The sequence below is a fragment of the Podarcis filfolensis genome, assembly GCF_964270895.1.
Source record: "Podarcis filfolensis genome assembly, chromosome: 10".
In the NCBI taxonomy this organism is placed as follows: domain Eukaryota; kingdom Metazoa; phylum Chordata; class Lepidosauria; order Squamata; family Lacertidae; genus Podarcis; species Podarcis filfolensis.
In genome coordinates this window covers 62,184,132-62,199,260 of record NC_139612.1, presented here as the reverse complement: position 1 = coordinate 62,199,260, position 15,129 = coordinate 62,184,132, and the positions used below count along the sequence as shown (strand labels likewise).

General features: G+C 42.0%; 1 protein-coding gene across 1 annotated transcript; it reads left to right on the top strand.

The window, feature by feature from the left end:
- Nucleotides 1-67: 67 nt before the first annotated feature.
- Nucleotides 68-15,059, top strand: RECQL (RecQ like helicase). Its single transcript, XM_083572783.1, has 15 exons — nucleotides 68-160; nucleotides 1,901-1,986; nucleotides 2,454-2,648; nucleotides 3,678-3,857; nucleotides 4,259-4,365; nucleotides 7,012-7,210; nucleotides 7,662-7,828; nucleotides 8,951-9,032; nucleotides 9,201-9,349; nucleotides 9,435-9,552; nucleotides 9,657-9,795; nucleotides 10,908-10,999; nucleotides 12,018-12,234; nucleotides 12,653-12,782; nucleotides 14,412-15,059. Exons 2-15 carry the CDS (start codon nucleotides 1,968-1,970, stop codon nucleotides 14,592-14,594), a joined length of 1,977 nt encoding a protein of 658 aa, XP_083428909.1. The 5' UTR covers nucleotides 68-160; nucleotides 1,901-1,967; the 3' UTR covers nucleotides 14,595-15,059.
- Nucleotides 15,060-15,129: the final 70 nt, after the last annotated feature.

Here is a 15,129-nt window from a genome sequence, read left to right as displayed (position 1 = left end):
CTCGCCGGCGATTGGGTTGGCTGCGCCGGAAGTGGGAGTTCGAGAAGGGAGCCAGTGGGCGGGGCGAAGGAGGGGAAGCCGGCTGGAGCTTCCGGAAAGGAGAGCACTCAGTGTCTTGAGGACAAGGACAGAGGGAGGAGTGCGGGATGCTGGCTCCTAGGTAGGTAGGTGCGGGCGGAGGGGGTCGCTGGGAAGGGGCTCGACCTTATGGGTGGAGTGGTCTGAGGGAGGGGCGGAGCGCCTGCTCTGGCTGTGGAAGGTCCTTTCCATCCCGTTTCGCTTTCCATGGAATTGCAGGGTTGGAAGGGACCACGAGGGCCATCTAGTCCAGGAATATTTTTTTTTGCCCAGTGTGGGACTTGAACTCACGACCCTGAAATTAAGAGTCTCATGCTCTACTGACTGAGCTATCGGTGTGCCTCTTCTATTGTTTTTTTTTAATAGTAATTTTTATTAGTTTCAATTACATTACAATAATAGCCTCATTATAACAATACCAATTTAATGCTGTATTGTTTTTAACACTCGATTGGGAGCCGCCCAGAGTGGCTGGGGAAACCCGGCCAGATGGGCGGGGTATAATTAATAAATTATTATAATCACAATACCAAATTATCGTGTCTCTTCTAATGTTAAGCCTGTGGACTTGGGTTGCTTCTGTGTATTGGTGATACACAAGCCGCTTTAGGAGATGTTAGCTGGGCCGAAAGTGTTCCTTCCCATTGTAAAGAGGGCTAGAGGGAAACTCAGTCCAGTCCAGGACAATTGATTAAAAACTGGCTGTGGGGATATGTTGGAAAACCTGGTGCTGGAAAGACTTTTGGTTTCATGAGTGGCAAGTTCTTATTAGGAAAGTATTTCACATATAGCAGCGATGGGAATCCTGTGCCGCCTCTGATGTTTTTGCACTCCCAATTCCCATCATCCCTAACATGTACGTGCTCGGTGGGTGTGGCAGCCCCCTTGACAGTTGCCTGATGTCACCTGTCAATCATGTGACATCCCTGTCCCTGCAAACTCTGCTTTTTTTCCCAGGCAGGTTGAAATCAAAACACATTGATGTGTAACAAATTTATTACGGGATACATTTCTCTATATACATAATAATAAATAATTTATAAAATAGTACAACAGGAAGTTTTATTCAGTCGAAGATGTAGTAAAATAAATAGCAATGTAACATGAATAATGTACTGAATAACAAATTTATTAGTCTCTTAAGATGTAGCAAAACACTCTTGTTCTTTTGTGTAAGAGGACGAGTCCTACATAAAGCATGTCTGTTTAAAAAAATCCTTGCTTACCTTAACTACTAGTCTCTCTGTGTGATGCCCTCTAGTGGCTAAAATATACTCCATAAAGATAAGACAATTTTATATCTGTGGGCTAAGCAAATCCAAGTATAAATGGGCAAAAATAGTCGAAAGCAAAAATCTACAAAAGGCACCTTGAAGGCATTTTGTCCCTGAGCTCAGGGCAGTATAAATTTTGCTCATAATAAATTAAATTATGAGTGACTGGTCCTAGATCATGAGCAATACAATCCGATGCATGTTGATACTCTGAGTTTAATGGAGCTGTACTCCAAGATAAGCATACATGGCATTGCAGACTCAATGGGTGAGTGGCAATTTGAACATGAGCCTATCCTATGCCTACATAAGAAAATGTGACTATAGTCCATAGAAATGGGAGGTGGACAATAATGACATATTGAGTGTGGTTCCATATTGGAGTGGGATCTTAGCTTGGCTCTTTCTAGTACAGATGGAAGTGTTTAAAGGCTCCCAAAGAGATTTATATGCTGCTAATGAACACAGAGTTTCTGCAATAGAAGCTATTCTGCTTGCCTGCCGGCTTTCATAAAATGAATAATATGCTTTCAAAATTACCTTTACAGAAAGAAATTCTTAGAAAATTGCTTTGGTCAATATTTCACCAAGTGAGGTGCCTTTCTAACTTTGAAGATGACAACAACACTGTCAGGTAACCAGATCTTTGGCTACAGTTTATTTGTTCCATTAGCAATAAACCTATGTTGTTCCTCTGATTTCCTCTCCCATTTATTTTCTGGATAAAACCTGTGTGCATGGGCCATTTTGCTTGTTGTTCTGGCTGTATAACAAATTGCTTGAATACGAAGGCAGTGCTTGGGGTACCTGGTAGTTTGGGATAAAGAGCTGGGCATGGAAGTTTCATAAGAGCTCAGGAGTTCAGCCCCATGAAGCATTATTCTCTTCAAAGGAAACCAGCATATAGGAAGAAGGGGTGGGTGAGAGGGGCCACAAGCCAAAGAGGACGCCCTCTCCTGATTTAGAGTAAGGTTTAAAGAAGAGTTCCTAATAGGAAGTGTAAAAAGGCTCTGCTAAACTCCTTTTGAGTCCTGGGGTGGGTTAATGTGGCCTAGCACAAGGGAACAAACATATGTTTGCATGGCAATCTTTCTACCTTAGTGCTGGAAGAGGAATTGGCATCTGTTGACAGTGAACTGCAGGCTCTGGAGATCCAGGTACAAGAACTTCTTGAACATCAGCAGGAGCTCATTCAGAAAAAGACAGTGCTAAAGAAGAAAATAAAACAGTTTTCTGACACAGAGAGCGGGAGCAGCAAAGATATTGAATCAGCAGCAGAAGACTGGAACAAGGAAGGTCAGCACTTACTATTTTTAAATCCTTGGGCTGTCACAAAAACTGTTGTCAAACGGTTCAAAACATTACTGTTGCTTGCTGTTAAAATAGCATGAGATGTGACTTTGCAGCAAGGTAGTTTCTTGTAGCTTATTTTGAAGGGTGTGTGTGTGTGAAGATGTTTTTCATTATTTTTTTAAAATGTGCATCTGTTAAATGAGACAAAAGCATTAAGGTTGCCACGGCTGCCGAATAAATATTCTATAGATAGCATGACTTCATCTTCCATTGCTTCACTTAAGTTTGCAAATTCTTTTTTTTTAAAGAAATATTTATTAAAATTTTTCAATACAAGAAAAAGAATCAAAAAAGGCAAAAGAAACAAAAAAGAAGAAAATTAAAAACACATGAAGTTTACAATTCCGTATTTTCAGTACCATATTTCCCTGACTTCCCCAAACCTCCCTTTCTTGTATTCCAATTCAAATTGTTAGTTCAACAAGTTCCTATCCCCATGCAAATTCTTTCCCAGTACACCTACCTACCATAATTTAGTTTGGCCCACAAATGGCCAATGGAAAGCCTTCCACTCGGCCATGCTCTTGGCTTTTAGCAGGTCTCTTTATATTTGTCTTCAGGATGGTGGTTATACTGACATAAATGTATGTCTCCTGTATTTTCCCTCCACTTCCCAAGAAAGGTTTAGCCTGCTGGTCTTAGGGTTCCTAGTATTCATCCCTAAATGAGCATTTGAATTGCAAGGGGAAGACAGAAATCAGATCCCAGGTAATTCAGGCTGCATTCCTACACACACTTACCTGGGAATAAGTCACATTGAACTCAGTGGGACTAACTTCTGAGTAGACATAGGCTCATTTGTTGTTCACCACAGACCTACATACACTCATGCAGGCAACGCTTACAATTTAGGGGATTAAAGTCAACTTGGAAGACAATGTTCACTATTACACCTTGGTGGGGGTGGGATTCTGTGTTCAAATGAACTCCAGTGTTGTTTTTAAATGTACGGCTGCTATTTCATTTTCACAGATTTTTCATGGTCTGCAAACGTCAGAGATGCATTACAAAATAACTTTAAGCTTCAAAAATTTAGGCCTTTGCAATTGGAAACAATCAATGTTACAATGGGCGGAAGGGATGTATTCCTTGTCATGCCTACTGGAGGGGGAAAGAGTCTGTGTTACCAGCTGCCAGCAGTATGTTCTGACGGTATGTACTTGTACTTATAAGCAAAATGACATTAGTTAAAGCTGTTCAACTTGGGCCATAACTTGTTAGTTATACGGGGCTACAGGAGGAGGGGTGAATTTGCAAGAGCAAACCATGGTTAAGGCAGTTTTCCTACCTCTCTTGTCCTATCTGCTTGCCAAGTTGACTAGTCCCACAAATGACATCCTTTGAGGCTGAGAGCTTAGCTTTTCAAGCTAAATTGTGGTTTTACTGTATATTTGTAACCAATAACAGATCATGTTTAGCACTAATCGTGGCCTCAACATGACGGAAGCTAGACATATCTGCCATTAGAGGTGTGTGAAGAATCCTGCTATTTGACATGTGCTGAAACAGACCTTTTCCGGTGATTTGAGACGAGGGGTTATTTTTCCTTTCAGGCTTCACACTTGTGATTTGTCCTCTGATCTCACTAATGGAAGACCAGCTAATGATGTTGGAGCAGCTGGGAGTTTCTGCGACTTTACTAAACGCCTCAAGCAGCAAGGTATGGCTGGCTGCCCAGCAAGGTGGCTGGCTGCCAAACATGGGCATCAGTCTTTGCCATCTGAGAGAAATGCTGACATGCTTACCTCATATATTGTCACTGATGTCCTTTCTGCTTATTTGTATGACTTGCACAAGTTCCATGTGAAAGGGCAAAAATTCTCCGAAAAAGAAAATTCCTGAAAACCCTCTCTAGAATGTTGATATTGAAGGGGTTCAGTTCACCTGTTCTTTTGTACACAGTCTCAGTGGGGTTGGGTTCCATGCTTAATTTCTAGAATGGGATTTGCTGTTAACTTTTGACTTAGAAAGCGACTTGCTGCCCCCAGTATCCCAGGTATATGGAGCCATGTGATAGGAACTCGTTGAGAAGAGAAGGGCATTCTGCCTGTCTGCACTAAAGCTTTACAGTCTGGATTGGCTATAGCTAGTCTGCATGTGAATCTTAGATAAACCTCCTTTAAGGCAACATTCTGATTAGAGCAGGTCAGCCCAGGAATGAGAGCCAATGGGGACAGAATTGAACTTGAGGCTAGGAGTATTTGATAAAGTTATATGGGACAAAAGTCTTTTAAAAATATAAAAACCCTACATTCATCATTTGGTGCACCGTGGCCACAGGTGGTTTTTGAACCTCAGTTTGACAAACAACTGGTGCTTAGATAGACGCATGATGCATGTATACCCAATTTTGTGGGTTTTGATAGGGCAGAACTGGAAGTTGTTTGCATTACATTTTCTGAAAATGCATAGACATGCATTCCACACGTTCCTCAGCTGGTGAACTTGAACCTAGCTTGGGAACATACAGTTTTCACCTTCATAATATGAACAAGTCAGGAGCTTTCTTGATGACTGTAAGGCAGTGAACTTTCCTTAAAGCTAGGTTATTTGCTCTGAGTGTTTATGAAAGGTTTTCCTGCCCTTAGCAGAGATTGTCTGCTGAGATGGGATTCTAGATTTACATATTTGTAGAATTTATATCCCACCCTCGTTGCCAAGTGATCTCTGGGTGGGTTGCAACAATAAAAACACACCATAAAATACACCAGTAAGTTTTAAAACCAAATAAGCAGCATATCTCTGTACAATTCACATTGTCTGTTCTTCCTTGGTGCAAACCAAGTGCAGGGCTGATACAAGTCTTTGAGTTGCCAAGGGAAGTTATCTTATCACTTTGCAAGGGGTACTTAAGAAAGGAAACTGCTGTTTTCACTTTTCTTAAGGTCTTGTTTAAATAGAATGAGGATTTGTCATGACTGTCACTCAGCTTCTTTAATACTGGCATATGTTGCCATCTTGTTTTTGCTTCTCCTGGCACGATTCCATAAAGCAGCCCTCCTCCTTCCTACTCAGGCTGATTTGACCCATAAATAGCAGAGTTGTTAGGTGCCCCTAAAGTTTTGTGATGAAAGAATAATTTCTATACCGCCTTATATCCGAGGATAACAGGGCAGTTTGCAATATAAAAACACAAAAATACATAATATAGTAACAAACAAAAACAATACCCCGCAGTTTAAATGGCCACAGATTTTTATAATTAGGCAAAGGCCTGGAAGATTAGAGAAGCGGTTGTTTTTTTTTATATATATATAAATTTTTATTAATTTTCCAACATATATTAAAACACAATACAAATGACAATACATAAACAAACAAACAAACATAAAAACACATATAATTTCATAACCTCTTTTCCTTAAACCTTGTTTCAACGACTTCCCCATACCTCCCTTTTCTGCATCCCTGTTTTAAACCTTTCCAGCAACCCCTAATTTCAATTACTTATAATTCACTTTCTTTAATCCTTTTTCTCTTACCCAATTATTTATCGCTGCAATTCTGTTTTACATTACCCATGACATTTTAGCACTCATTAATTTTACAACAGTTCTTAAGATAAACTTTAAATTTCTTCCAATCTTCTTCCACCGTCTCTTTTCCTTGGTCGCGGATTCTGCCAGTCATCTCGGCCAGTCCCATATAGTCTATCACCTTCGTCTGCCACTCTTCCAGCGTGGGTAGTTCTTGTGTCTTCCAATACTTTGCTAAAAGAACTCTTGCTGCTGTTGTAGCATACATAAAGAACGTCCTATCTTTCCTTGACACCAATTGGCCTGCCATGCCCAGGAGAAAGGCCTCTGGTTTCTTATGAAAGGTACACTTAAGTACCTTCTTAATTTCATTATAGATCATTTCCCAGAAGACCTTGATCCTTGGGCACGTCCACCAAAGGTGGTAAAAGGTGCCTTCAGTTTCATTACATTTCCAGCAATTATTATTGGGCGTATGATAGATTTTTGCAAGCTTGACTGGGGTCATGTACCACCTATAAATCATTTTCATAATATTCTCTCTTAAGGCATTACATGCCGTAAACTTTATACCGGTGGTCCATAACTGTTCCCAGTCAGCAAACATAATATCATGACCAATGTCTTGTGCCCATTTAATCATAGCTGATTTAACCGTCTCATCCTGTGTATTCCATTTCAACAGCAAGTTGTACATTCTTGACAAATTCTTAGTATTGGGTTCCAACAGTTCTGTTTCTATAGAGAAGCGGTTGTTGGTTATTACGCTGCATTGCCATTTTGATGCCCCCGGTATGTGTGCCAAGCACCCCTTTTTTATTCCCAAATAGGAACACGTGAAGTGGGTTCACGCTGAAATGCTGTCTCGCAGTTCGCAACTGAAACTCATTTACGTGACCCCAGAGAAGATTGCGAAAAGCAAGATGTTTATGTCAAAGCTGGAAAAAGCTTACCAAGCAGGAAGGCTTACGCGCATTGCAGTGGATGAGGTTCACTGCTGCAGCCAGTGGGGACACGACTTCAGGCCTGGTATGTCTGTCTAGAAGGAATTTCATGTTACCAGGAAGAGCTTTGACTCTTCTTCACTAGAAACTATTAAGCCACATTGCTCTTCTCACTTCATTTTTTTTAGTTGCATTTATCAGTTTCCTGTGGCCGAGGTTCTTTCTCCCTCGCTAGACCACATCTATCACTTTGCTGCAGTATCCTGCCACATGGAAATATTGGTGGTGGTGGTGGAGAAACTTCTTTTCAGAGAAACACATCTGCCATTACTGTTTGTTGTTTTTAAAAGGGATTTTTTAAAAAAGTGTTGTTTTCTGCAGTGTTGAGATTTGCCTAGTTCATAACTGCAAAATGATTTTGTCACTTACAAGTAGCTTAAGCAGAGCTAGACAGAATATAGTGGCAGCAAATATTAGGGGTTTTATTTCTATATCTTTAAAATACTCCTGCTTTTTTGTCTTCCACTTCTGTTCAGATTACAAGCTGCTTGGTATCTTAAAGCGGCAATTTCCTAATGCTCCATTGATTGGGTTGACAGCGACGGCAACAAGCCACGTTCTGCATGATGCTCAGAAAATTCTTTGCGTTCAGAAGTGCATCACTTTCACCGCATCATTTAATCGGCCCAACCTATATTATGAGGTATCCCTGTTGAGTCTGTTCTTGCCTTTGGGAAGATAGCCTTTTCTAGGAATATTTTAGAAGCTCGCTAAGAAACCAAACATGGGTGTGTAGAATTTAAGCTGGTTTCATCACATTCATAGAGACTTTTAGTTTAACTCCACCATTCTTGTACTGGAGGGAGTCGTGAATTCTGGACAGTTTCACACCTAACGCACTAGACTATCTCATTTATAAACTTTCATTGTTACAGTTGTTTACTTTTGTTGTAAGTCATGTTGGGCACATGCATGCTTTTCTACAAAACTTACCAATTCAATATCTTAAATGCTACTGTAATGTTGGGAATCAAAAGGCAGAGTCTGGAATGATGTGTTGCTTTTCAGAAGTGTATATAAATATGGATCTGGGTGATTCTAGCAAAATAACTCAGTCCATCCCTGCATTGTCTGAGTATAATATGGAAATAGGCAGATTTGCTCAGATCACTTCTTCGCTTCCAGGACCAGATGAGCTAAGAACTTGGACTTCCTAGTTGAGACCTTCTTTAAAAAAGAAAACAAGGGGTTTGGGGCGTGAGGCACTGTATAGCATTGGTGGGGAGATGTGGCTGCCTGGATATTTCTCCCATCATCCCAGGACATTGGTCATGCTGACAAGGGCTGTTGGGAGATGGGATTTAATGTTTGCAGAACACTGAGTTAAGGTGGCCTCAATCAGTCATAGCAGGGAGTGTTTCTATTCCAAAATGTAAAGGGACCCCTGACCATTAGGTCCAGTTGTGACCGACTCTGGGGTTGCGGCGCTCATCTTGCTTTATTGGCCGAGGGAGCTGGCATACAGCTTCTGGGTCATGTGGCCAGCATGACTAAGCTGCTTCTGGTGAACCAGAGCAGTGCACGGAAACGCTGTTTATCTTCCCGCTGGAGCGGTACCTATTTATCTACTTGCACTTTGACGTGCTTTTGAACTGCTAGGTTGGCAGGAGCAGGGACCGAGCAATGGGAGCTCACCCCGTCGCGGGGATTCAAACCGCCGAATGTACACAAGGCTAAAATCACTTAGCAGTTTTCTGAAGAGATGAAAAAATTAATTTGTATATGTGTGCTATTGAATGCTCGTTTCTTAAAATATGCATTTTAGGTTCGACAAAAGCCATCAGCTGCTCAGAATTTCATTGAGGACATAGTTAAACTCATCAACGGAAGATACAAAGGCCTTTCAGGTGAACTTTGTAATGAAAATGAGTGCTGACTTCTTAAAGCACGGTAGCATCTGTAGGAGACCCCTCCATGTAAGGTAGCGCTCCCAAGTCTTCCCAAGCCCTGCTTAAGTACTGCATAGCTTGGAGCCCATTAGTTGATTTCATCGGTGTAAAATTATTTTGATACAGGAATTATCTACTGCTTTTCCCAGAAGGATGCTGAACAGGTTACTATGAATTTACAGAAGCTGGGGATTAAGGCAGGTGCCTACCATGCCAACATGGAACCCAAAGATAAGAGCAGAGTTCACAAGCGATGGTCTGCCAACGACATTCAGGTGAGCTGTGCGAGAACTCCATCACTTCCTCCGTTCAACTTGCATCCCGCATGTCCTGATGATCCTTATTGCCTTTGTCTTTCAGGTGGTAGTGGCCACTGTTGCCTTTGGCATGGGAATCGACAAGCCAGACGTGAGGTTTGTAATACACCATTCAATGAGCAAATCCATGGAGAACTATTACCAAGAGAGCGGGCGTGCAGGTATGCTCAATGGAGATGAGATTCCAGGTAGATATATGTACTCATATGTGCCTATGCTTCTGACGTGGGGAAAGAAAAATCTGCTTCTTAATATTTCCTTCTAGGTCGGGATGACCAGAAAGCCGACTGCATCTTATATTATGGTTTTGGGGACATATTCAGAATCAGCACAATGGTGGTGATGGAAAACGTAGGGCAACAAAAATTGTACGACATGGTTTCCTATTGCCACAACATGAGCAGGCAAGTGGTTTTGTCTGAGGTTGTCCTTTTTTTGTTTTAAGCTACTTTTTTCTCTTGAGTTTATTGAAAAATGCGGTCTTGGCCAGGATGTTGAAGTTAGTATCTGAAAATACCAAGCCTCCAAATATATTATTTACTGTAAAAAAAAATTAAGAAAAGCAGGGTTGTGCAGTTGGTCCTGGGGTCTCCTTTTGCCCTGTGAGGCATCCTATGCTCTTTTGCTGTCTGCCAGTATATTGATATTTTTTGATATATATTTTTTAATTCTCAGTGGTCCAACAGTCTAAGTGGTTGCAGAAATAACTTTGGCTATTGAATGTTTTGTGCTACCAGACTATGCTACCCTGGGTAGGAAGAGCAGGATATAAATTTAATAAATGAAATGTTAATCTCATCTCTGTTTTGTTTTTGTTTTTAAAAACCCAAAAGTTAAATGCCAAGCACCATGTTTTCCCTGGTCAACAAGGTCAAGCCCAGACCTATAGATGCCTGCCGCTGAGACTGGCTCCTTATTTGCAAAAACATGGTATTCAGAGTACCAATGCTACATTTGCATCAGAACTGCCAAAACTTTGAGAAAATCCAAACTTGATAGCAAGGGAACTTAATTTTTCCAGGGTGACAGATTTCTTCAATTCAGAAAATATCCATAATGTTCACTTTTCATATTTTAGTAGCTGCAGAAATATTTCAGACATTTTTAAAAAATGACTACAGGCTTGCATGGGTTGTATCTATGTGTCCATTTACACTGTTGTTTCTCTCTGTAATCCCATATTAAGGACCGTGCACAGAAAATTGGAATCTACTTCTCATGTGTCAAGTAGTCCATCTCCACCTCAGAAATCTATATATTTCAAGTGCACACTTAATGTCTGTAGTGAATTTAAATTGCTGAAAGGCAGTGAGTTCCAGAGAAATTAAGCTCCTATTCAAATTAATAGACTTTAATTTCAGTGAGACTTGTTTATCCCACATTCTTCCATCCATTCGGTTATTGAATACAGCACATGTCTTACTTTCAGTGTTTACTCTGCTGATTGTCTTATAGCCTTTCCATAGGAGCCACATGCATTGGGTTGCATCCTAACCCCAGGTATTTGTACTTGCAGATGTCGCCGAGTTCTCATAGCACATCACTTTGATGAGGCCTGGGACTCCGCCAACTGCAACAAAATGTGTGATAACTGCTGCCGAGAAGAGTGTAAGTAAAAAAGATTTCAAACCTGGAAGGTTTGAAATAAACCAGACTGGCTCCCTCTTATTGCAGCTCACTTCCAAGTGCATTGCAAGGATTTGTGTTCTGCTGCGCCAGCTGCGCTGCGGAAGGCAATCGCTTTCTTGAGCATAAGCTACCCATGACTGGCTGTTGCTGCAGAACAGCAAGTGCCCTTTTCTTCAGCCGCATTGGCTTGCTTCAGGCCACACCCACATGGGTGGGACTTGATGCTCAAACCCAGGAACAACTTGTACAGCTCTGTTGTACAGTTCAGTTACAACTTACCTTTAACATGCATGCCAACTGTTTCCCCAAAATTTTGGTTAGCCCAAGGAAGGCGAGTGTACCATGCTGAAGAGAGCCACATTCTTTCTACAGTCGTACCTTGGTTCTTGAACACCTTGGTACTCGCAAGTTTTGGCTCCCAAACACTGCAAACCTGAAAGTAAGTGTTCTGGATTGCAAACGTTTTTCGGAAGCCAAACGTCCGACACTGCTTCCGCTTGACTGCAGGAAGATCCTGCAGCCATCGGAAGCCGCACCTTGGTTTTCAAACTGTTTTGGGAGTCAAATGGACTCCCGGAATGGATTAAGTTCGAGAACCAATGTACCACTGCAATGCAAGCCTTTGGCTTGGCTTCACCATTCACTGAGAAAGCTTTGCCAATGGCAGTAGGTACAGTGGTGCCCCGCAAGACGAACGCCTCGCAAGACGAAAAACCCGCTAGACGAAAGGGTTTTCCGTTTTTCGATGCGCTTCGCAAGACGAATTTCCCTATGGGCTTCCTTCGCAAGACGAAAGCCCATAGGGAAATCTCCAGGACAGCGGGGAAGCGCAGCGCGTCTTCCCCACTGTCCTCGGACCTCCTCCGAAGGCTGGCGGTGGGGCGGAGAGAAGCCTGCCTGGCATAGGTTGAATTTGACGCCTGTTTTGGTCCCTCCAATTCCTGCAGCTAACAATTTGTGTTTTTTTCCATCTTTCCTCCCACCTGGTGACACACAGCATTTGAGAAGATGGATGTGACAGGGCACTGCCGGGATCTTGTCAATATTTTAAAGCAAGTGGACCAAATGAGAGAGAAATTCACTCCTCTGAAGCTGATTGATGCCTGGTTAGGGAAGGGTTTGTCAAAACTGGGAGTAGATGTTGTCTCTCCCAAGCTTCCCCGTGATACACTGGAGAGAATTGTTGCCCATTTGATACTGCAGCAGTACCTGAAGTAAGTATTGAAACAAGAAGCCTATTTACATACCTCCATGACTTGTATAACACCCTCCCCACCCCCGGAATTTTATTACAGCTAACCTGTGGCCCTATAGATTTCGTTGGGCTCCAACACCCACCGGTCCTAACCAACATAGCCAATTGCTAGGAATGGCAGGATTTGTAGTTTCAGCAACATCTCTGTTCTGTTAGCTCAGTGTTAACTGTGCAAATTCAAAGGAAAAGATTTTATGGGGCGCTAGGCTTAGCAATAGACCCCAGAATACAGTGGATGCTCCCTCATCCCATTTCCAAAGCCAAAGATCCATAAAACATGAGCCTCTTTTTTGCTCTGTTTCAGTCAAGTATTCCCCACCCTTTTTAAATTGCTCTACCTCTCCCCTTTTCATACGCAAAGGCTTAATTTCTTTCAGGGAAGACTTCAGCTTCACAGCATTTGCTACAATATCCTACGTGAAGATAGGACCCAGAGCTGATCTTCTGAGAAACAAGACTCATGTTATCACGATGCCAGTGGTAATGAGCAAAAACAATATTGCTAAGGTTTATTATTATTATTATTATTATTATTATTATTATTATTATTATTCCTGTTATTTTTCTAGCTTTAATACTGTGTTAGGCATCTAATAACAGTAGCTTTGTTCCCTTTTCTAATTTTCATGGGAACTTGTTTTGTGTGTGTTAGCAAGTGACACAAATCACAGAAAGACAAATTAGAGCTTTAAAAGCTTTCTTTCCAAAATAATTCTGAGCAGGCAGCACAGTGTTTTTGTTAATGCTGACCCCCCTCCATGCAAGGGGGAGTTGAATGCTCCACGATAACAAAAGATAGGGTTTGTTGCTATGGCTGAAATTTTTCTTTCAGCAGTGACATTATGGACTTTCCATGGTCTGTTTTGTTGTTGTTTTTTATACCCACCTAGATCACTGTACTCTTTCCACTCACCCTTGGGTTGGGTTTACTTGTGTGTGATTGCGTGTGTGCTCTGTGCAGATAACTCTGAGTGTACTACATGAATGAGCAGTATAGTTGCTGTGAAACTATGTGGTGTCCACGCTCCAACGTGGCACTGCTCGCAGAGCCCTGTTCTACCAAAGCGGAGCCATCAGGAGAAATAGGAGCAGCATTAGGAGACGATAGGTGGAAAACAGACTGATAGAGCTTCATCAGTGCTAGGATGCCTGAAGGCAAGGGACATTAATAGCAGGGCTCTCAGGACCCTGGATAGGCCCCAGGAGAGCTGACAACCAAGGAGCCTGATGTACTCCCCACTTGCCCCTTCCTCAGTTGTTCAAGTGAACATTGATGAGTGGGGAGGGGCAATAACCTGTGACTGCTGCTGCTGCGTACATCCTGTGTGGGCAAGTGTGTAAACTGTGGGATGTGAAACACAAGAGCAGACAAGTACAACATTCCTAGAGTGAACATGTTTACACATGGGGAGGAATGTTTGTCCAGCCAGCAGATAAACTTCCTGTTTCCTTCTGGGCTGGAACAGACTTCCTCTGCATGTGACTAGAAGTGGGCGTGGCCTCACCTGTGCGGGTAACAAAAGCATAGGACTGGCCATCTCTCTCTCTATGACTACTTTTGTCGAAGAAGCAAGTTCTGCTTAGCCAAAGATACTCTCTTGGCTTCTAGCCAAGAGAGGACAAAGGGACTGTCTCCTTATGAGAAAGTTTCCAGGTGTATGTCACTTTTCTAAGATAAGTCTGCCTTCTGGGATCCGATTGTGAACAGAATGTCAGTAAACTTTTTTTTATAATTTTATAGAAGACTGTGTCATGTCTTATCTTTTATGAGGGAATAAGGGGAAAATACCAGAACAGTTACTGTAGAGGCTTTAGTGAGCCTGAACAAACATATCCGTTGTGAGTTTAAAAAGGGGAATGTTACTCTGCTAAATTGTGAACTTGTTTACACAGGTTGGAAAGGCTATAATCAAACAATATATCCTCTCCGGCATCCCTGAACATTCCCACATAAACTTGGCAACACCCACTTTTGTGCAGACCCCCAATGTCCAAGGACAGGTGACCTTGCTGACCCCACCTCAAATTAGGCGCTCCTGCAATGCTGGAAGAGATAATGGGGGAAGAAGTAAAATTTCTACATCTAGTTTGAAGTCAGAGAGCATGCATGCTAACAAAAATTGTTTTGATTGTCAGGTCAAATCTCCATTATCCAGCCGAGGAAGCTCATCTGGAAAGAAAACGGATGTTGCACGTAAAAAAAGGGGAAGTGAACATAAACCGCCTCATTCAGAGAAACACATCCAAGCAAAAAAGATTAAAATGGAAGAGGAAGAGGATGACGATGATGATGACTTGCTGTTCATCGATGATTCCTAGAGTATTTTGTTTGTATGTTACTTTTCAACTTCAGAATAAATTGGGAACTGCAAGAAATGTCAAGCAAGCGACGGGGCTGGAGAAGGGCAGGATTTGCCCCCAAGGCTGCTAGGCCCTCACTCATCACATCGCCAGGCTTCTGGCATTATACTGGTTTTTCTAGGTCTCCCTTATCCTAGCCGATGTTTTGGATTATAACACAAGTGTGATGGCTGGCTGGGCAGGGAGGTGATGGGTAGGATTCTTGCTTTCCACCAGAAATAAAAGGCAATATGACTTGGTTCTTAAAATCCATTATGTCACTTTCTTAAACTGCCTTGAATATCTTGTTCTGGGGCGCGATGTAAATAATACACATTCACCACAATTCATGGTATTTGTAAGGACTACTAAGATATTGCATGATTGTGCATACTCAAAAATGTTGTATATATATGCTATGCATTAAAATGTTTTTTGTCCCACCTGCCTCTCCTGCTGTGATGTGTGTGGACCAGCTTGGTGGCTGGAGGGCCCACCTTAAAATAGTCTGTTT